The sequence below is a fragment of the Anas acuta genome, chromosome 3, assembly GCF_963932015.1.
Source record: "Anas acuta chromosome 3, bAnaAcu1.1, whole genome shotgun sequence".
Taxonomy (NCBI): domain Eukaryota; kingdom Metazoa; phylum Chordata; class Aves; order Anseriformes; family Anatidae; genus Anas; species Anas acuta.
This window is the reverse complement of record NC_088981.1, coordinates 70,784,830-70,807,185: the sequence shown is the minus strand read 5'-3', so window position 1 is coordinate 70,807,185 and position 22,356 is coordinate 70,784,830. Positions and strand designations below refer to the sequence as shown.

Sequence of the window (22,356 nt, the reverse complement as noted above, 5' to 3'; positions counted from 1 at the left end):
TTTTTATTTTGAATGAGTCAAAACACTGCATTTTGTCAGGTATTTCATACCAGTCTGGAATTTATTGAGTTAGAACATTCTTTTTTAAGGAAAAAAGAAAAGGGAGGAGGGGTGAATCATATCAATGTCTCTTCCATTTCTGCTTTCAAAAGGAAATGAGGATAATAAGGATATTGTATTAATTTCAATGTTATAAAGCATTTAGATTATTAGATTATTTATCGTTGGCAAATATATTCAGTAATTTTTATGATTTTTGACAATAGATTGTTGTACTAGTGTTATGTGAAAAGGATTAATGTTTTCATAAATGGTGAAACATTTACAAGTAGGAAATGTTTTAAATCTATAAACGCAAATTGCTTTTCTTCAGTAACACACAATTCATTTTTGAAGTTGTGTGGCCTGCCTATATCTACTGTTTCTTATGATACCAAAAATTCCAGACAAATAACAAGAATGGTTGTATCTGCTTTTGGGTCTCTGTTACTGTATCAATCTGAGCAAAATAATGAAAAAAATAGCTTAATTCAAAGGATAGGGATGTAATTAAATATTTTTAATGGAAAAAAAAATGCTTTGAAAAGCAATCCTTATTATTTGAGATTACAAGCTGGGAGTTATGGTAGGTCACATAGATATGAATGACTATTAATTTAAAGTTTGACTTGGTTTCACACTTGGTTTTTATTCTAAAATGTCAGTTAGGTTAGGTCTCTTTCTGTTATGGTGAAATAACAAATCTCAAAAGAAGAGTAGATTTTCTTTCATAAGATATGCTAGATACAAGTTCTTGGGCTCTGTATGGAGCAATGCTTCATATGGGGAATGATACCAAGTGATCAAAAGATGCCCCTTCCAGCTAAAGATAAGTCTATATTTATAACCACACTAGTACAGATACAAAAAAATATCTGAGGGCATTGAACAAGATCATTTTTTTTATCCAACCAAGAGATACTAAAGAATGAACGATAATGTGTCTTTGCTTAAAGAACTGACCATTTCAGGAATGCTGAGACTGTTTCAACATGTACTTTTGAAGTAAGTTTTGGTGGACATGAAGTAATGAATTATGAAGTAATATTGGTGGACACGTTTCAAAAATAATACTTCCATCTTAAGATAAGCAGTCATGAAAAAACAAGTAATTTTTAACTTCTGTTTACACATACTTGTTTTCAAAGTTCTTACTAAAATGTAAGAACTGTACTAAAATGTACTCCACTTGAGTAATAAAGTCTCAACTAATGGATGGATGCCCTGATCTGAACAAACTGGTATAGAAAAATGTGAAGAACACGCTGAAACAAACGTTACTGAGTAACACAGGACCTTGTAAATAAAACCAGGGCATGCAATTTAACATGATCATGTATCCTTTTCTGTCACATTCTTATTTTGTGGTAATCACAAAAACTTCAGCAGGGAGAAGTGTGCCATATTAAAGGCAAAGAGTTTTAGATTTTTGATTCCAATTCAATTTTATGTAACATGGTTATTAATAACTAAACAAAATTGCTCAATGTTTGTTTTCTAGGTCTGCAAACTGTAAGGAAAAGTGTAGACATAATTACTGTTAGATAAATAAATCTGATGGGAGTCTTCAATTAAATCATTTTTGTTAATAAAAGACTTCCAAGCAGTGAAAATTATTGAATATTAATGTATCTTTACTGTGTTTTTTTTTCTCTTCTCAGCAAACTTTGTAATGTGCTTGATAGATTGAATGTGATTGCAGAAAGTGTAGTAAAGAAAACTGGATTTTTTGTGAATCGACCTGATTCATACTGCAGTATTTTGCGGCCAGATGAAAAGTATGTATTCTTATACAGATGTAGAATGAATAATATCTACTGTTTGGAGAGTTGTCTGGAATTTCTACTGTCTGTTTTAAGGCTTCAGTTAACATGAAAATATATATTTCATTATTAAGTTTTAAGCAAAAGGGATTGTAGTCAAAGGCATATGCTAAGAAATATAATACACTGAAAATTTTATAGTCAGTATAATTATGCTGTTGTTTTTCCACTTATAATGAATTCTTCCATCAAACCATTATTTCTAACTTGTATTCTGTGCCATGTGTATTTATATAAAGCTTTTTTTTTCCTCAACCAACAGAATGCTAAATTTGAGGGTAAACTTTAACTATGAGAACATTTGGAATTTAGTAAGGGGCATCTTTTAAATAAATGAATGAACAAAGTACCTATCAATGAAATGTTACTTAGTCCTGTGTTTTTGAACTGATTTTTATTATATTAATACAAAACTAAAAGCTTTTTTTTTTTTTTTAAATATAGAAGACGTATTTGTGTGGAGTGCTATGGAAATATAATGATTTAATCAGCTAAATCCTCTAGGGTCTTTGAAAATTCAGAAATAAAGTAACTTCCAAGTTAATTTCATCACTACCCTAATGGGTATTTTTATTTTACATTAAGAGTATCTTTGCATTTTTAGCCTAACCTGTTCAGAAACAATGAAGTAAAACTCAGAGACTCTTAGAGCTTTTTTGCTATGCAGTACAGTAAAAGTGGCAACTAGCATGAATGAGATCGATGTATCCTTGTAATGCTGTGGTTTGTAGGGAGAGTCAGATGAGACTCAAAAGTAGTGCATAAGCTAGTTAACCCTCCTAGCTTGAAAACAGTCTGTTGTTCAGGGTTTACTTGCATTAAGTATAACTGTTCTTCTACCTCAAAATGTCATTAATTTCAGATTCGTGTTCCCTGCCTCTGGGGTACAGCTAGTGCCTGCACAGAGTAGCAAGAACTGGACAATGAATGGACAATGAAGGCAAAATTTAAATCAGCCAGCTTGTGCTACAGAGAACGTTTTGCCTCTACCTTTCAGTCACTAGCACTGTACCTACTTCTTTCTGTTTTTACACTTGGGACCCATTGAGCAAGGCTTGTGTAGGTCACACTCTTTCTTGAAGGGAGCAAAAGAAATATTTCATATGGCTTAGCAACATTTCTACTTCAAGGCTAGGTTTTTTTTTTCCAGTGTAAATACAACACCTTACTAATGCACAGAGCTTTCCCTGCTTTCTTCTGTTCAATGATTCCAGTTTTGCTTTGCAGCAGGTTTTTAGTTGACACCCTTTTTCACTGAGCTGATCTATACATGGTATCATCTGATATATTTTTAAAAGGATTTGTAAGTCATTCTATTCTATTTTGTTTCTCTTTCAGGTGGAATGAACTTGGAGGTTGTGTTGTTTCCACTGGTCGCCTGCAGGTACTAAGATAATATACTTCATTAATTCAAAGTTGTAGTGATGTAAATCAGCACTCAAAAAGCACCAGCAAGCCACATCATGTAAATACTTGATTGGTGATTCACAGGTTGTTCTTTTAAAGTAATATTTGTAGTAGAGTCAACAGCATTATTGGAGTCCATCTGAGAAACCTAACTGGGAAATAGGGCTTTAAGTTCTTGGGTAGTACCACAAAATTACTGGAATTATATTTTTGCTGAATATAGTCTGAGAAATGTTCAGATTTTAGAATAGTTCTCACTACTACATAGTCTGTAGTACTACCCAGGTAGCAAAAGTTAAAATACCAGCTTTTTAACAATCTGTATAATATAGTATTAGATGGGAGGGGTGAGAAATACACATACTTAAGTCTGTTGACATTCACACACGTGAAAATGAGTATTAAATGCATTTTTGCTACTGCTGCAATGTTCTGTACATTGTTACAATTACTGCCACTAAACGAAAATACAACTAGAAAAACTGCTTTGAGGTCAAAAAAGTGCAGGGTGATAAATTATTTAGTAACGGATTAATACTTGAATGTTATGGTTATATACTCTGAACACAGGATGTGTTCTAGAGAAACATCAATGCCTTTTGACGTGTCATTCATTACTTTGTAGTTCACCTAAGCTGGAAAGCATGTGACTTTACTAACTGAGCACACTAGGATACGGTCCTTAAGGGCAGATAAACAGCAAAGCAGGTAGAATTTGGTCTGTTCTAAAATAAAGAAGCATATCAATGTCATGTTTTTTTTTTAATGCTAGTCTTACAGTTTTACCTGTATTAGGGGTATGATATTCTTTTCTTTCTCTAAACTTAATCATTTGAGGTTGTTACCACAGGAGTACTGCATAAGCATTTAAATCATGATTTGTCTTGTCTTGGGATAGACAGCTCGTGTCACACTCAAAATGTGCTTCTTTATTAAGACAAACATTTAGATGACTATCACAGATGTAACCATATAGATATATATATTTGAGTAGAAGAATCCCCCATGCTACTATATTAAACATTTTCTAGCAGCTGTTCTTATTCTATAATAACTTCTTTTGTGTGCATTGCGGAATTGAGGAGTGGAGGTGCAAGGAGCATTAAAGTGTGTATGACTGTGACCAAAACGTTCATACATGTTGCTTAAGATATGGGAAGCTTAAAATACAAGCACCATCACAGTAGAACCACAGCAAGCAGGCATGCTTTTGTGCAATAGTTAAAGCATATTTGAAAATTAGACCTTCACTGATGCAACACACTCTTCTTAAGGTAAATTTTTACGACTGTTTATGAGTTGAAAGATTCGGTTTGTGTGGTGAGAGAAGCAAGAATATTTTGGAAGTTGGCCTTATAATAGTAATTTAGATTGCTAGAGATTAATTTAAAAAAAAAAGGTCTTTGAACAAGGCTTCAGTTCAAGGCTTGAACTGACATAAAATTTAGTATGTCAGATGTCATAAGTCTTAGGATAGCAGGAAAAATAGTAATCATGAGTGCAGTAGCTTTTTAATTAAAAAATGAAAAAATAAAAAAATTGCCTTATCTGGATTGCTTTACCAGACTGGAGTTCTCCGAACCAATTGTGTGGACTGCTTAGACCGTACTAACACAGCGCAATTTATGGTGGGAAAATGTGCTTTGGCATACCAGCTCTACTCACTGGGACTGATTGATAAACCTAATTTACAATTTGATACAGATGCTGTTAGGTAAGAAATACTACTTCAGTGTGTCAATTTTATTTTATTCTTTTGTGAAGGGACTTTGGAAAAGTATTGTCTGTGTACAAGAAAAGTGCATTTCTTTTTCTATTGCAATGATTTCATATTTATTCATCTAAGTCAAAAGTCATTCATGTTTGAAATCTTCTTGAGAAAATCCAGGCAGGTTGAAAGTTTGCTACTCTGAAAAAGTGTGTTAATCATGTTTCTTAAAACTTAACTGCTTGGCTTCATTCTCTTTATGTACCTAAACTTAGACTGAAGAGTTTCCCTCTTAAATAACCATAACAACAACAACAAAGTCTCTAGTAGTCATTCATTTGCTTCATGCAAAATCTAAACCAAAAATGAAAACTGAAATTGATACATGCTTTTCTACAGAATGCCAAACTGATACTTGTATAGAAGTATCTTTGTATCTGATTTGTATCTTACCTTGCTATTTCTTACTTTTCATTTGAAAAATGTTGTGCTTCCTGATTTACTGAAGAAAGGAGTTTTCAGCAAAGTTGTTCTCTCCAGTCAAATATCAATGGCACTTATTCAAGCGTCCTCAAACAAACAAGAAAAGTCAGCATTTAAATTAAATGCTCTGGAGGTGGGAGGAAACTAAGCTACTTAACTTGTGAATGCACTTTGCTAAGAATATGTGAGGCGATGCATCTTTATTCCTTACAGCTGTAGTAATGGCCATGAAACTTACAGCTTCATTGCTGTCTTTGTCTACTGGTTTGTTAGTTTTAGAACATGGACATGTAACTCATATTTCTAGAAACAAAAAAGCACTGGGTCACATGTTTCTCTCAATCCTCCTCCCCTTTACTTGAAGTGTACCTTCAGCTCCTGTCCTTTCTCCTCTGTTAGCTTCTGACACTTGCCTGGTGCCAGGAGCAGGTAAGTTGTACAGAAACAATCTCACTCGCAGCTTGCTGGCTCACTGGGCAAGCAGTGGCTTTTAGCCTCTGCCTGATGGCCAGCTGGCTTTCTCAGTGCGCTAGCAATACCTCTCATACACCATGTTCCAGCTGCTGGGTGCTGCGTCTTTACCTCTGAGAACAAGCAATTGCTGCAGTTGCTGTGCAGCCCCCGGGGACTTGGTAATTGGGGCTGTTGGTTTATAACCAGAGGGGATCAAGAGGAGATGGACATGTCTTCAAAACCACACAAACAAACTGGAGATTCTCATGGGTGGCATCGTGAGCAGTGAACAACTATATGGAGGCAAATGTGTTTGGTTTGGTTAAGCACATCTTTTCGTACTTGACCTTGGGCAGAAGATTTGCTGGACAAGTGTTTTATTTTTACAGAAAGTGATTTGTTGCTTAGGTGCTATACTGATGTGAAATAAAATAAATGTCCACAGGGTGGGGGGTGATAAGTATGTTAGTTTTCTTCTTTTGATTACACTTTCAGTGTATTCTAGCCAGATGTCCTCCTTGTCATTGTCTTGCTCAGGCAGGGCCATAGTCTCTATTTCTGAGAAGTGTTTATTCAGTCTTATCTTTTAGACTGGGTACCATTTATTCTGTAGTGTGAATGTATTCTGATATATTACAAATTAGTGAAAATCTTAATCTCATCCTTTTTAGTAGTTATTATGTCTGAATGAAGAATACAGACACAGCTTGAAGTTTCAGAGTTAACAGGTTAATAGCATGTTTTAATGAAATACTTGTTTTTGTAAACTGGAAAAGTACCGAGGAGAAGAAAAGGTATTGCTTGTTACATAGAAAAGCAATTGGATGTGTGAAGATGTCTAAAGTTCTTGTTTTCTTTTACTTCCAAGTGTTATTTTGAATTTTAAACTTTATTCCTTTTTTCTTCTAAAAGCCCTTTTCAACAGTTTAATAGATGTCACATTTTGCTTTTCCTTCAGATTATTTGAAGAATTGTACGAAGATCATGGAGACACACTTTCTCTGCAATATGGAGGTTCTCAGCTTGTCCACAGAGTAAAAACCTATAGAAAGATAGCTCCATGGACTCAGCATTCCAAAGACATTATGCAAACACTCTCAAGATATTATAGTAATGCTTTCTCAGGTAAATCTAATTAAGTCCTTTCTTTTAAGCTATTATTTAGAAAACATCATGTGATGCTTCAATAATCAGTACTATGGCCTTATGGCAGAGATCCTCTGTACTATGATTTCCAAATAATTTGGTAAAAACTGCTGGATATCAAATGGATATTATGATTTGATGGAATCTTTATAGCACATCTCATTCAAATGTGTGCTATATCATGTAACCTTATTTGGTAAAGTTAATGAACCGATATAAGAACTGTTTAGTGAATATAAACAGGTAGCACTGAAGCTGCCAGTGCAGTGACATTTGCATCTCAACAGAGGAGCAGGTAGCTATTACAGAGCTGTTAAAATGATGGAGAGAATGGCTTCAAAAATAATAGGACACTGGCTAATATAAATTCTATGCACAAGTAGAAGGCTGCAAGTGGAATAGTTCTCAGAATGGAATTTGGTATTTTGTATAGCATGTGATACTCCTGGGGACTATCATGTGGGATATAGCTTGTGGGATTCCTGGGGAAAGCAAGCTCTGATGCACATAATTGTTACACATGAATAGAAACTACTAATTATTAAATCTGTGGTAGAAAGGGCAAATAAAATTGAATTAAAAAACCAAGCCCCACCAAGTAGATAAACTATTATTTAAGATAAATCACTTGTAAAACATTAGCTTACTCCTTTACTGGCATGTGTCACTTATTCATACAGTTCTACTTGGCTATGGAAGAGGGAAATTAAAAAAAAAAAAAACACCTTTGAAAAACACTGAGTCATATCTTATACAAAAAGTTTTTAAAAATGTCTAGTGTTTTTAGAAGTTATGAGAAAGATCTAAAAGAACAATCAAGGACAGTCTAGGACTGTGTGTCAAGACAGCAAACACTGAGTGCTGCTGTGTTCTTAATATTGTGTCAGTCCTATTACTCTTGGTCACGAAAGCTTCACTGCTAAGGAACAGTGTTGTATTTTTTTCTAGTTGATTTTTAGTAACTATGTTAACTTTAAAACAGTGAGATGGACTCTGGCTGAAAATACTCGGGTACACTCTGGTTCCTTTGGCTGAAGTTCCTGCTTTTGTTAGTGACAATTTTGTGTATGTGACAAAATGAGAGCACAGAGCATTTAAAGTATTGTTTCTAATTGTAATCTGTGTAATTTGCATATCATATTTGCTCAGATTAGTGAGAAATGGAGAGCTTGTTCATTTCAGTGTTAGAGTCGCTTATTATTTGCCCTGGTAAAGGTATGGTTTCATCAATTCTTATAAACAAAAGGAAGCATGTTTGCAGTATCACCTGTTCTGGTAAGTACAAGATGGAGAAGAAGAGAAGGCTCAAGGGGATCTTATCTATATGCATAAATACCTGAAGGGAGGGTGTAAAGAGACAAGAGACAGGTTCTTTTCAGTGGTGCCCAGTGACAGGACAAGAGGCAGTAAACACAAACTGGAACAGAGGAGGTTTCATCTAAACATCAGGAAGCACTTCGCTGTGCAGGTGATGGAGCACAGGCATGGGTTGCCCAGGGAGGTTGTGGAGTCTCCCCCTTGGAAATCTTCAAAAGCTTCCTGAGCATGGCCCTGGGCAAGCAGCTCTGGGTGTCCCTGACTGAGCAGGGGGTTGGAGCAGGTGGCCTCCAGAGGTCCCTTACAACCCTAAATATTCTGTGTGATTTTGTGAACTCCTAAGCTGTTCATACTTATGGCAGACACTGGACTGGTTAGATCGAAGCTTTTGGAAACAAGCTTTAGCAGAGTTCCAGATCATCATTTGAGGACTTGGTCTACTTGCAAGTATAGTAAAAACTGCTGTTTTCATAATCAAATAATTTGTTCTGAAAAAGGTGTTACAAAAAAGGAGAATTAATTTTTTCATTCTGCATTCTCTCTTGGCACAACAGTAAACTTGCGGCTGAGTACACAAACAGATGTTAGTCTTCACTGAAGTCAATAGCACAACGGAGACTTTCATAAAGTTTCTGCACACTTTCATCAATTTCCTTATGTTTTTGGTATTTGATCTCATTTGAGCCAAATATGCTTTATGCATTTCTTGTGTTTGAAGATGGTGTTGTTGAAATGCAACATTCTGTTTTAATTACTGCATGTTTAATATGAAATTTTAAGATTAATTTCAGAGATATGTGAAGGTTCACTGTCCAGCACTGCCTGTTGCTCTTCAAGTAGTATCTCCAATCTGTTACTGAGACAAACGAAGAGAGATCACTTCCTTATGTTTCTGATGTGAGAAACTTCTTTTTAATGCTTATTATTTACCAGTAGTAAACAGGCACAGAAAGTTATAGAAATCATGGAAAGTGCCTTGCCTCATACAAGGTATCAGATTCAGAACAAGATTACAAATGGTCTGCTAACAGTGCCTCCTAAATATGCCACTTAGCCACTCTTGCTTTGCTTATTGTAAAAAAATGTGATTATAAAATTAATTTTCACTTTCTAAGAAGATGGTTTCCTCTGTTGACCTCAAAGCTCTTAAGATAATTACCAGGAATTAAGTTGTACAGATGAGAAAAAGTAAGACATGTAATGGTAAGGTGTTTTGCCCAGAGATACTGATGCGGTAGATAAGACAGACTTCTAAGAAAGATAAGACTTAGACTTCTAAGAAAGATACCTTTGAGTGCAGCTTGACCCTAGTTCTTGTGCAGCTTAGCTTTCCTGTAGATTTTTTGTATCTATAAATTTGTATTATGTCGCCTATATGATAGAAGAGTGCAGAATTAAAATATATTCTAACAATCAGTTTAGTAGCTGAAGCATAGAAGAAAACCAAGTTTTTCTTCTAAGAATATGGGACAATGAATTTTAAGGTAACTAGAAAAAATCTTACAGGTTTAGGCAAAAATTCTGGCCTTTTTTCCCATGCACGTTCTTAGCATGCATGTTTTTAAATTTAACATTTGAAAAAAAGTAGAGGGTATAGTGTAGTTTGGGAATTCATCTGTTGAAAGTACCCTGGCTATAAACAGGTAAGTTGTACCAGAGATAAGAAAGTCATCTAGCTAAGAATTACATGTTACTTCAAAACCATCTCTGGCAGGCATTCTGATTATCTGAATTCTAACATTTTTCTTTTGTTTGCAATTGAAAAATTAGGGAATAGTATTCAAAATAATACTCTTTTGGCTTTTATGCCTTTAGAAAGTAAGGTGACATTACAGACTTCAGTGCTGGAGTTGCAACATGCATAATAAGCTTCTGGAATCTGGAATAATCTGTTTATCCACAGACAGGACTGGACATAGTAAACCACCTTTTAGTGTTGTATGAAAATAAACTTAATTACTATACCCTTTTAGTCATGGGATGTTACAGTCCCAATTGTGTTGAATCTCTCATGATTTAGTAATTTGTCATGTAGTGCTGTTGCAAACTCAGATTGAGAGCAGTAGATTATTTTTGGCTAATTGAATTAAACATCCCCCTTCAGTTCCTGTTTTCTCAAATGGTCTTAAAATGTGCTAGTCTACACGTACATTGCAGTATCTTTTGAAAAATCGGTGCAGTCTTTCTACTTGCTTGTACATAATTATAACATTCAGTGCTAACAACGAAGTAAGAAAACCTGTTTGCTCTTTTGTCTGCGCTCCGCTGTGCATTGACACATTCTTATTTATTTTTGAAAAGAGATTTTCCACCTAGATAAGAAAATTGATCTGAAAAGCTCAATATCCTGTATTCTCTGCCTACTGTGTCAAAGACAAAAGCTTTCATTATTTTTGTTCAAAATATATCATAAGATTGTTCAACCCTTGAAGTAAGACTGTAAAGAGGGGAAGGATTGTCTCCTTTTGAATTAACTATCTGCTTCCCAAGTCTCATGCATATATGTTACCTATATTCAAATTAGGCGTTGAAAAGTAAATCAGAAAGGCATTTTCTGACAAATGTCTCACTTTATAGTTACAACACGACAGCTGAAACACAAAATGTAGAAGAGAGTGTGTCCTTTTGCAGAGTAAAATTTAACAGCAGAGTCATTTTTTTGCTACAGAAGAAAAGTGGAAAAGCTTTAATGAACTGCTGCCATAGACCTTTTTATACAGGTGGTTAATTCAGTTGGTGTGGGTTTAGATTCAAGCTGTTTTTCATGGAACAAATTTCATTTTGTTTCATTTAATTTTAGCATCTGTCATATAAGTAGTGACATAGTTTGTTAATTGAATTTTGTTGTTTCACTCTGATTTAGTTAACAATTTCAGAATACCTTCTGTTCGTGGGAGGTGAAACAATGGTAAATGAACAAAGGCACATCTCTGCCTTCAGTGTTTACATATCACACCAGTTTTAACCTATTAACCAATTAATTAATTTTGTCTTGGGGGTTCCTCCAGTTACTATGCTCAAGGTGGAAACTTCTCTGTGTTGTTGGATCTTGTTAATCGCTTTCTTTAAACCACTAAATAAATAATTTATCAGGAAGAAAGAATGTATGCTATTGCTTGTGACTTTTCCTTTCTGTTTATTACTCAGTGTCCTTTACAAGTTTTTCTTTAAAAAAGATGTTTTTACTGAGTTCCATAGCCTTCTTGCATAGGTCCTGGTCTTCCTCATTCTCTGCTTGTGTCTTCCTGTGCTGACTTAACACTGGTAGGTAGCCAGGCACCACACAGCTCTCTCACTCTCTCTCCTCAACAGAACAAGGGGAGAAAAATACTATGAAAAAGCTCATGGGTTGAGATAAGGACAAGGAGATTGTTCACCAATTACTGTCACAGGCAAAACAGACTCAGTGTAGGGAAGATTAAATTAATTTATTGCCAATTTGTAACAATAGAGAGCAATGAGAAGTAAAAGCAAACTAAAAACACCTTCCACCCATAATCCACTTTCTTCTATGCTCTCCCATAGGCGGTGTGGGGAATGGGGACTGTGGTCAGTCCCTAATACTTAATCTCCGACTCTCCTTCATGGTCACTCTTTTCCCCTGCTCTGCTGAGGGCTCCTCCACAGGCTGCAGCGTGGAGATCTGCTCCATGTGGGACCCATGGGCTGCAGGGGGACAGCCTGCTCCATCAGGGGCCTCTCCACAGGCCGCAGGGGAACTGTTGCTGCCTGCCTGGAGCACCTCCTGCCCTCCTGCTGCACTGATGTGGGGGTCTGCAGGGCTGCTTCTCACTCCTCACTCTCCCAGCTGCTGTCACACAGCAGGGTTTTTTCCCTTTCTTCAATCTGCTCTCCCGGAGGCCCACCCAGCATTGCTCACTGGCTTGGCTCTGGCCAGCAGCAGGTCCCTTTTGGAGCCATCTGAAGCTGGCTCTGCACTGACATGGGGCTGCCCCTGGTCTCCTCTCACCCCTGCAGCATCTCTTGCCATGTAAACCCAATACACTTTGTTAAACTGTGACACTATCTTGCAGAAGTAATATGTTCTGAAAGCCCTAAGGACCTATGTATGCTTTTGAGTATTACTGTGTAAGAATTAGTAAGCTGATCCTCTTAAGAAAATAAATAAGGTGAGCAGAAAAAAAGAAGGTAAAATAAGTATATTTTTGCACAGTGCTCTGAAGGGACAATAAAAGTATCTGGAAAGAGTAGTAGAGAGAAAAGGAAGAAAAAGCCAGATTCCGGGTGAAAGGCCCTCTAAGTAGGGAGGGGATGTGGAGAAACATCAAGGGGTTTCCCCTTTCTTTCACTTTTCCTTGTGCCCTGCCTTCACCATGTGGCTGCTTAATACAGAAGATACCATATCCAAATATTGACCCCAACATGTGCACTTCGCTGTAAAGTTTCCTACTATCCTATAATCTTGCCACCAGATTTCTATATAGCACTTCATTTGTCGGCTACTCGTGTGTCTGAATTCCCTGTAAAAATACTACACGTTGCATGGGGGAAGAGATGTGGGCTGAGATTTTGGTATCACAGCATCGGTTTGTGGATTCTGTTGGTTATTTTACCTGCTTTTTGGTACACTGAGAATTCACAGTTTGTCTTTTTGCTGCAGTGTGTTGCTAAAGGGACACTCATCTCATAATACTCTTTCTGAAACACGGAGAGAGCTGAAGAAGTAATGCTGTCAGAGTGCCTCTCTAGTCTGAACTATTCCGTGTCTGATGATTACTGAAGTGCCAACAGAAGTGGAGACGAGAGCTTTCCACATGCTAATTTCTCAGGGCTTAAGTAGAGCTCAATTTCCCCATATTCCTCATACCTGAAGATCTTTTCCATGTAAGCGTCCTCTGCTTCTCTACATCTGCTTGCAAAGTTGTCGCCCTCACTGTTCACCATCCCCAAGCCCTCACCTGACTCCTGTATTTCCTCAGATCTGTTTTAACTCATCCTATCTGCAGCCGGGTAGTGAGGGAGATTTCAAAGATGTAGATGAACAACATTTTTTGTCATGCTTCATCTACAGTGGCCCGTAACTGCTGGATTTTGTATTTGCCTTATTAATGTAATGAAGCTTAGGACATGGTGATGGAAAAAAAAGTCCACATTTTTAAAAGGTGTTTATAAAGTTTAATCATTTTACCAACTGTTCTGTAGTAAAAAACAAACAAACAACAACAACAAATTCTTAATTTTTGTCTGCTGAGGGAAATGTGTGCATTGTATTGGTTGTTGTTTAATTTCAAGGAATTACTCTTCTGTTATTGAATGTTTGGTATCTGACTTAAGTATATTTGGTATCTGCTCTGTAGACCAAGTCTAAATGCATGCACATGTTTTGTGCATGCACATACACGCAGAGGTGGGAGACCAAGCTGCAGGATGAGATCTTACCTCTGGCAAGGCTGCAGGCAGAGCTTCTGCCTCGACGTTGTTAGAGAAGCCAAGGAAAGAGGCAGCACTGCAGCCAGCCCCATGTGCACTGCAGCATGGCAGAAAGTCAAGTCTAAATGAAGTTCTGTTGTGTTGTTTGAAGCCCAGAGGTCCCTGCGGGAGTCTTAGGACATGCGTGCGGGGTCTGTGAGGAGAAAATCTAACAAATAAGCAGCTGCCTGAAGGAACTTGGGCTCTGCAGTGCCAGTAAGTGTGTCTCTTATCTCACAGATGCAGACAGGCAAGACTCCATCAATCTGTTTCTGGGAGTATTCAAGCCTACGGAAGGGAAGCCTCATCTCTGGGAACTACCTACTGATTTCTATTTGCATCACAAGAATACCCTCGGTCTATCCCAGACCAGGCGAAGGTATTGTGATGTTCTGTTTTTTTGTTTAGTGTTGCTCTAATAAATTTTAAAAATGCATGCTGCTAACCAAATAATTTGGTCAACCTGTTGAAAACTCATTTTCTTAATTAACTACTGTTTTTTTACACTTTTGCAAACACTTAAACAAAAAAAACCTTCAAGAGATTACCAGAAGTGTTGGACGTTGGTGTTTTGAAGGGTTTGCTTTAATAGGTTATTTTCCTGCTGTACGGAAAAAAAAGAAGGTTCATTTTGTATGAAATAGTCCTGCAGTGTGAAGTGCTTCACTGTCTTGCTGAAATACAGTTAGCAATGCCCTAGTAAGCTGCATACAGGTGTGGTTTTGATGGTTGAATGTATTAAGTTGGTGTTGTATTGGGTATTTTTATGCGCATAAACTTCGTGTATATTTTTGTCTAGTGCACTTAGTCTGCTGCTGTGCTTACCAGGAAGCCCATCATTTTTTACCTTCCTTTCAGCCATGTCTGGCCTATTTTGAAGATTTGTTTTCCTTCAGTTGCATCCCATTGTAATTGCACAGTAATATACAGAAATAATAGAGTTGAAGTTTAAAAACTGTAGAGTCATTTTTAGACTGATTGCTTTGGAATGTGGAATGATTTCATTAAAGATTGTAAATGCTATGTCTAAAAATATGTTTTCATTTTAATAATAAGGACAGCACTAGGCTTTTTGCTACATACATTTTATGGATTTTGTTGTTTTGCATTTCTGTTCGTTCTACAAGTTAGAAAGCTCTGTACCACTAATGGTGGATGCAAATATCTGCATTTAGATTTTTGTCTGGGGATGAGTCCAAGCGTTTAAACTGTGCATATGGTCCCTGTTGGCTGCTTGTTCCATTAACCCATCATGATAGGACAGTTCTTAAATTTTAGTCTTTTTCTCCTGTCTCCCGAGGCTTCTGTTGAGGCTAGCTCCTATCAGCCATGTAACTGAGTGCTAGTTCAGACGTGAAACATGCAAAATTCATTTTGTTGCTTACTGGTTCCAGACATTATTGTACGTCAAAATGAATTCAGCTGAACAAAATGACATCTCCATGTAATAAGCAGATAGCAAAAAAAACCTCTTGTGAGTGATTTTTGCTTGTTTCTACTGAAGTATTTTGCAAGGTCTTCAGATAACTTCTTCCTGCCTCTCTGTTAGATTCCTTGGGTAGAGGAGCAAAGGAAACAATGAAAACAAGGATATAGAAAGAGAATGAAGATGTTTCCTGTCATTGAAACCTCTTATGACTATTTCTGCTTTTCCTATATTGTATTTGTCTCTGCATCAGAAAAAAAAAAAAAAAAAAAAGAGATTTCATAATGATTTTCATTATTACTTTTGTATAATTTGTGACTCACATGAAAGGACAGTGGAGATGGAAAAGAAGATTTTCTTTTGTCTTTTTTACTTAAATTAAGTAAATTTTTAAGTAAAAATTTTTACTTAAAATTTTTACTTGTCATTTGTGCAAGCAACAAGACTTGGATATGTCTACACAGATTCTGAAGACACTGAAAAAACTGGCTTGCTAACATGGCCTGATATAATACTTTATCAAGAGATGAAGAGATGGGACTGTCAGATGTAACTCAGTCTTTTCTGCTTAGGACATTCACAGTTGTTGGAATTGAAATACATTGCCCTACCTGTTTTACACCATTTGTGAAGTCCCACTGACAAACCTCTCCCTGGGTATGGGAATACACCCATTGCTTGCGCTCCAGATAGCTACATTGACATCAGTAGGAGATAACCGCTATATAATGCTCTGATAATACAGCCCTTAGCATCATGAATACACATGCATTTGAAATAAAATCAATGAAGATATGTAAATATGTTTTCCTTCAAAGTAATGAAATAATAGAAATTGTCAGAGTAATTTAGAGAACATTTTGAAGTATGTTTGAGAAGAGAAAATCAAAATATGTAAATATAAAAGATAAAACATGCTTTATTTTAGATGTGCTGTTTCCTTTGTTTTTTTTTTTGTTCGTTTTGTTTTGTTTTGTTCTTTTCAGAAATACTGAATAAGCTTCCAGCAGGCCATGTTTTTTTGCTATTAGTTCTGCCAACAAATCATTCTTAGACTTGAGACAGCTGTCACATTAAAATCTATTTCTATTTGTACAAGTCAGTTGCTTTGAAAATCTTCTGGTTTTATTTATTTATTTTCATTTACCTTCATTTCTTCATACTGTTTTCCTAAATCTTGTGATCAAAATAACAAATGGTGGTGGGGTGAGGGTTGGAATCTTTTTTTTAATTACTTTTTTTTTAAATAAGAACAAGAAATATACATGTGAAGTATGCTTACTCCATGGCTTGTATTCTTCATTGATTTCTTTATATACTTTCAATATGTCATAGGAGCTTAATTTTTAGTCCCATAGGTAGGGCAGATGTACTTTGTTCAGTGGAACAAAACCACTCTGCTCCCCATACCTGTTGTACAGTAGGGGCCTGTTGAGAGCATCTATTCAAGGATAATTCTTTACTTCCTTCCACTTGATTATAAGAAAATGTTTACCAATGAGACTGTATGGTTAGATAACTGTTAAGTGCAAATCCTTAGATTGGATGCAATATGAGATCTTCTGTATCAATTCTGACTGTATTTCCTGTACAGCTATACTTACTGGTGGACCACTGATGTGCTGAAGCATTTACCTCTTCCTTTTGATGAAGGTATGAACTGTATTTGATCTTTCCCTACTGTAGACATACAGTGTCTTATTTCTCTGGGATACTGTGGAGGATATCTTATGAGGAATTGTCATCATGAAGGGAAATCAAATTATGGTGGTTGATAATGTGTATTTATGAAAGATGTGCTTTGCATTTCCTTCATATTTTCTTGTCTTAGAGGGAATAAGACTCTAGAAAAATGCCTGGTAGGGTGAATACATCAATGGGCTACTGTTTACCTAGATTTTTGTAGAGTCAGTAACTGTTAATAAAAGAGTATTTTTTTTTCTTTTCCCCAGTGACATGTGCTGAAAACAGACGCAAGTTGACAGTGAAGAAATTCCACAAGTACGAAGAGGAAATAGATATCCATAATGAGTTTTTTCGGCCATATGAGTTGAGCAGTTTTGATGAGACCTTCTGCTTGGCAATGACCAATTCTACACGGTATATTTGGGATGTTTTGGGAGTATCAATCTTGAACTGAAAATTTGAATTCATTCAAAGTGAATGAATGATGCATTTGATTAATTTGCTTAAAGCTAGGTAACAGGGTAGATTTTTTCTGAATCTTCAAATTTAGCCAATTCTTAGAAACTAAACCATAATACTAAAATGGAAAATTAGTGCTGAAAAATTCTGTTAAGATAGCACTTAAATTTACAATTATTTTCCACTATGGAGTATGTAATATAAGGGCATTTGTAGGCTGAGAAATGGGTTTTCTCTGTGGACTCATTAGATCATGGAGGCTACCTTCAAAGCAATTGTTTTTTAATTGTTCTGCTTGCATTTTACAATTTTATTATTACTTTTTTTAGTTCACCAGGTTCTCAGAGCTGGCTTGGTAATTTTTTTGTTGGCAGCAACCAGATGGATATTCTAAGCATAATCTTAATCACACTTTAGCTAATGATTTCCAGGCAGATTATGCTTCATGTAGCTTTTTGACCCAATTTCAGTGTTGGCAGCATTTTGAAAACAATGTATGTGAGTCACAGGGCTTCATCAGTACAGGAGTATGCCATTGCTCTAGCCTTCTTGGCAAGTGGTAATGTTTGTAGCTGTTTCATGAGACCAAATGAAGCTATGGAAAACTTTTTAAATATGTAGTAGGGGTTTTATATGCACATGACCTTAACTTGTAATGACAAAGTTCTTTTCATGCATATATATATATATATATATTATTTTTTTTTTAATTCAAAGGTAAATGTTAGAAGTAGTTCTTCCAGATCTATTTTTTTTGTGTGTGTGTGTGTGTTCAATTTTGCTTATGGTGAGGTTTTCTTTTCTCTTTTGCCAGGGATTTTATGCCTAAGAATATGGGGATTGATCCAAGCCCATTTACTGTTCGTAAACCTGATGAAACTGGAAAATCAGTGCTGGGGTAAGTTAGAAACAGAAAATTTTGTTCTGGTTCAATAATAGTGAAATTGCAATGCAAATATATAAACACTATGTGTTTGTGTAGTATATTCTCTGTGACATGAGAAATAAAAAATCATTGATGGTATACTGTAGAAGTGTATGCTTTGAAAATCATATCTAATTCATGATTTGTATTTGATGCTGGGAATTCTTTATTCAGATTGTTTAATCTTTTCTATTTAAGTGAAACTCATAAGGTAATTTTTTCTAGAATGAAGATACAGAACTTGTTAAAATTTGATCATCTCTTGGTACTGGTACCAACTTTGTATTCGCTATTGTAGATGGACCATATATCATTGTTGCCTTACAAGTAAATTTTGTATAAATAGAACATATCCTGAAACAGCAGTAACTGACTATTTCAGCATAGTTTTTGATCAAAAAAATAAAAATGTTACAGGAAAATATTTATATAAAATTATATAAAACAGTTATACAATAGTTACTGGGACAAATGAATGTTTCATGTAGCTGCTTTTGCATTCTGCTCTTGCATCGTTACTTCATTTATTCCATCATTGCGTTTGATCTGCCAAATCACGTAAGAGCTGTGGAACTCTTCCAGAACCACTTCATTCTCTCTTAGATACCTCATATTAAGGAAACGTTTTATCAGTAGTGACTAAACCTGTGCCGTCACAGTGTTGTAAGTTCTTCTGAAAACTTCGCGTTCTGTTACAAGCTATAAAATTTGACTGTCTCATAAATAACATCTGTTATGCCTTGACCGTGAGAGACTTACTGTCCATAAATGTTGAGCAGTCTATGCTTATCACTAGCAGAACCTGATTTCATACAGGTAATGTTCCCTGGGAATAAGCAGAAAGACTGTTTGATAGTTATACAATTTACCTCTTCTTAGAACTGTGCCTGTTTGTATGCTTTTGAAAAAAACCTTTATGCTTCTCCTTTAGTATATTTTGGACTAACTTCTGTCCAGCTATACTATGAAATACTTAACCGTTTTATATCTTTCTCAAGTTCTTTGCTTCAGGCTCTCCACTCTGACTTTGAGGGATTGTTTCAAGATAGATAGCTGGATCAGAGCCATGATCCCTGGGTATTTCTCATAAGGCTTTCCATGCATTGGCTAACGTCCTGACCTAAAATGTGGCTTCAGCCTTCCACCTTACCTTAGAGATATTTAGCCCTTTAGATGGGAAAGAGATTTTATTTCTAAATGCAACAATGCATGCAACAGTGAGTTATTCCTATTATTTCGTAGCAACTTTATAGTCTACAGGTCTTTCAAGCAGCTTCCAGAAAAAAAGACTAGCAATCTGTCCTGTAATGCCCTTTTGAGGGTATAAACTTCTCCAGCATAGTCCAGGCAGGCAGCAAGATCTTTTGAGAACAGAATCATGCCAGTGAGATGAGGTCCTCAGTGTTTTCAAGGTTGAACATTTTGGATGTAGTTCTATATCCCTGCTCTTTCTATTACTACAATTTCATATTCCCCAACTTTTCCATTTAGGGAAATGCTGTGAAATTGCTGACACAGCAATCTGTCATTCTCAGCAGAAGAGTTTGTAGCTGGGTGTTATAATATTGAATTGTTTGTTTTGTCACATCCAAGCTTTTCTTCTCTTTTCTCACTAATTTTTTCAATCTGTTCATTGTCAGATACCTTTCTGAGACACCTGTTTCAAGAGAAGTAACGGTCTAATGGATATGAGTGCAAAGAAAAAAAGTGATTCATTTAAGAAATATTTTTTTTTCCTACAGAAGCTATTTCACAATTTAAAAAAATATAATAACATGATGGTATCATCACTTTTCTTAGGTCACAAACAGCCTTATTTGTAGTATGGTAATACTGACATCAGTAAATTCGTAACATCTACCAGTGGAGTTGTCTGTTTGTTTTTCCTGACATGTGGCATATGTGCCTCAGTGTCCTTATCAGGTCATGGTACCAGAATTATATTTGTTTCTTCATAGGCCATACTTTTGCAATACAATGTCCACGTCTGATTCCTCCACAGTACTGGAGGCGTTTTGGTAGATGCTGGTACTTGGCTCATGGCCAGCTCTGTAGAAAAAGGGAAATAATGATTTACTGATGTCTAGATAACTTCTTCATAATAAGTTTCTCCAGAATATGTGGAGTTTTGTTTTTTGTTTTATAGGGCCACTAGTTGTAGCGTCTTTGCCTTGCATTTTTTTCAGCATCTTCCGATTTATTATGACATTTCTGGAGGGTTTGATAATCTGTTTTCATCTGTTAGTGTTGTAGTCCCCTAGGACAATTAGATGTTGGCCTTCTCCCAGAAGATTTGGGGCCTGAGAATAAGAAAGTTAGTGAACTGGATAATATTCATCAGCAAGTGAAACTTTTTCCCAGAATAAAATCAAACATCTTATGTCTCAATGAATTCTTGTGTGTGTGTGTATATATATATATATATATTAATATGACAATATGGGGGAAACATTTAAAAAGAGAGACAGAGAATTGCTGGCTTAATCCAGTGAGATCTCTTTAGATGTTCTGGAATAACAAGAGATTGGTGAAAATCAAATCAATCATGGGATTCAAAACGTGAGCAGCAAGTTGCTCCAGCGGATAGAACTTCTCTTTTCCTCCTGTAAGGTAGTAATCAAAATTAGGAGTTTTAAGTCCTTGCTATTAATAGCTTTCTGATTTCATAAATACACACTACCTTTCATAGGAACAAAAGTAATCGAGAAGAAACTGTGCTGCAGCGCAAAACTGCTGCTAGTGCTCCACCACCCCCAAGTGAGGAGGCAGTGTCGAGTAGTTCTGAAGATGATTCTGGGACAGACAAAGAAGATGAAGGAGCTGTTTCTCAGCGCTCTACTCCAGTAAAAGTGACTGATACAGGAGATAACACAAAAATCACAGAGGTAAGAAATCAATTACAGAACAATCAGAAGTAAAACACAGAGAAATTAAAAGATAAACGTCTCCAGTATTAGCCACACTGGCTATAAAACTTTGCTATTCTCAGTTTCATATAAGAGTCTTCAATTACACTGCACATTTCACAAAGCTTAAAGTGGAAAATAACATACATAAGGAATGGAAAATAATGTTTTAAACCTATGGCATTTGAACGGGACTCAGGCCAGGTGTAGTCCATAATACTATGTCTAAAATATATCTATGTTATTGTGGTAGTTCAAAGCAGTAGTGCACTTTTGAACATCATCCCTTACTACGCTTTAGCTTACATTTTGGTACAGATCTGATGTCCTGAGACCTCAGACCACCTCTTTCGTTTAGAAATCTCCTCCTTTTGAATGATGGCACTTGCTCATGTGGATATTACTGTAAATTAACGTTCAATCTGACTAAATTTCACCCTGATTTATCTGTGGAGTTTTAAATTGTTTCCTAATGAAGTTCTCTGAATTGTCAAAAACAGTAGAACAAAACTAATTCTAAAAATGACTGTTATCATTTTGTCACATTGGTCCTATGCTGACCATTAACTCCAAGGTTGAAGACAGTGGCAGGATAATATGTGCAATTGTGCATGCAGAGTCATATAAAAAGAACATGTATTCTCTGCTACGGGCTATTAATCCTTTAATGCCTTTTTTTTTTTTTTTTTTTTTGCTAGCATAACTCAAATTCTGTTGGAATCCCTTTGGTGCTAATTTACACTAATTTGTATGAAGTGTTATGCAAATACCAATTTTACAAATTCATGTAACATTTCTCCAAATTCTTTCTAATAAATACCTATTTTGGGTACCACTGAAAATGTCTCAAAAACATGTATATTTCTTCCAAGTCACAGCTAATTTAAATGGTTATCATTTTCTACTTGTGTATGTTATTGCTTTTGTAGAAACTTCAGTATTCGAGACCTCCGTCAGTATAAGATGTAGTACCTGACAGGCAACAGAGAAAAATGTGCTTGTTTTTCTGCTACAATTCAAATTTTCATTCCAATCAGTCTTTACCCTACAGTAGATAGATTTTCACCCTTCTGTATAACACTTTCTTCCAAACTTCAGCAAAGTTTTTGCAATAAAATAACTATGAAGTTGTGTGATATTAATTTTGG

General features: G+C 35.9%; 1 protein-coding gene across 2 annotated transcripts in view; it reads left to right on the top strand.

Moving 5' to 3' along the window:
- The window catches only part of FIG4 (FIG4 phosphoinositide 5-phosphatase), a 65,586-nt gene that overhangs the window by 20,587 nt on the left and 22,643 nt on the right, over positions 1 to 22,356 (top strand). For both annotated transcript variants that reach the window (XM_068677726.1, XM_068677727.1), the window contains exons 12-20: positions 1,701 to 1,817; positions 3,201 to 3,246; positions 4,835 to 4,983; positions 6,872 to 7,038; positions 14,047 to 14,185; positions 16,827 to 16,885; positions 17,185 to 17,332; positions 18,192 to 18,275; positions 20,992 to 21,187. In XM_068677726.1, the coding sequence (XP_068533827.1) occupies positions 1,701 to 1,817; positions 3,201 to 3,246; positions 4,835 to 4,983; positions 6,872 to 7,038; positions 14,047 to 14,185; positions 16,827 to 16,885; positions 17,185 to 17,332; positions 18,192 to 18,275; positions 20,992 to 21,187 (1,105 nt within the window). The remainder of the gene's footprint in view (positions 1 to 1,700; positions 1,818 to 3,200; positions 3,247 to 4,834; positions 4,984 to 6,871; positions 7,039 to 14,046; positions 14,186 to 16,826; positions 16,886 to 17,184; positions 17,333 to 18,191; positions 18,276 to 20,991; positions 21,188 to 22,356) is intronic.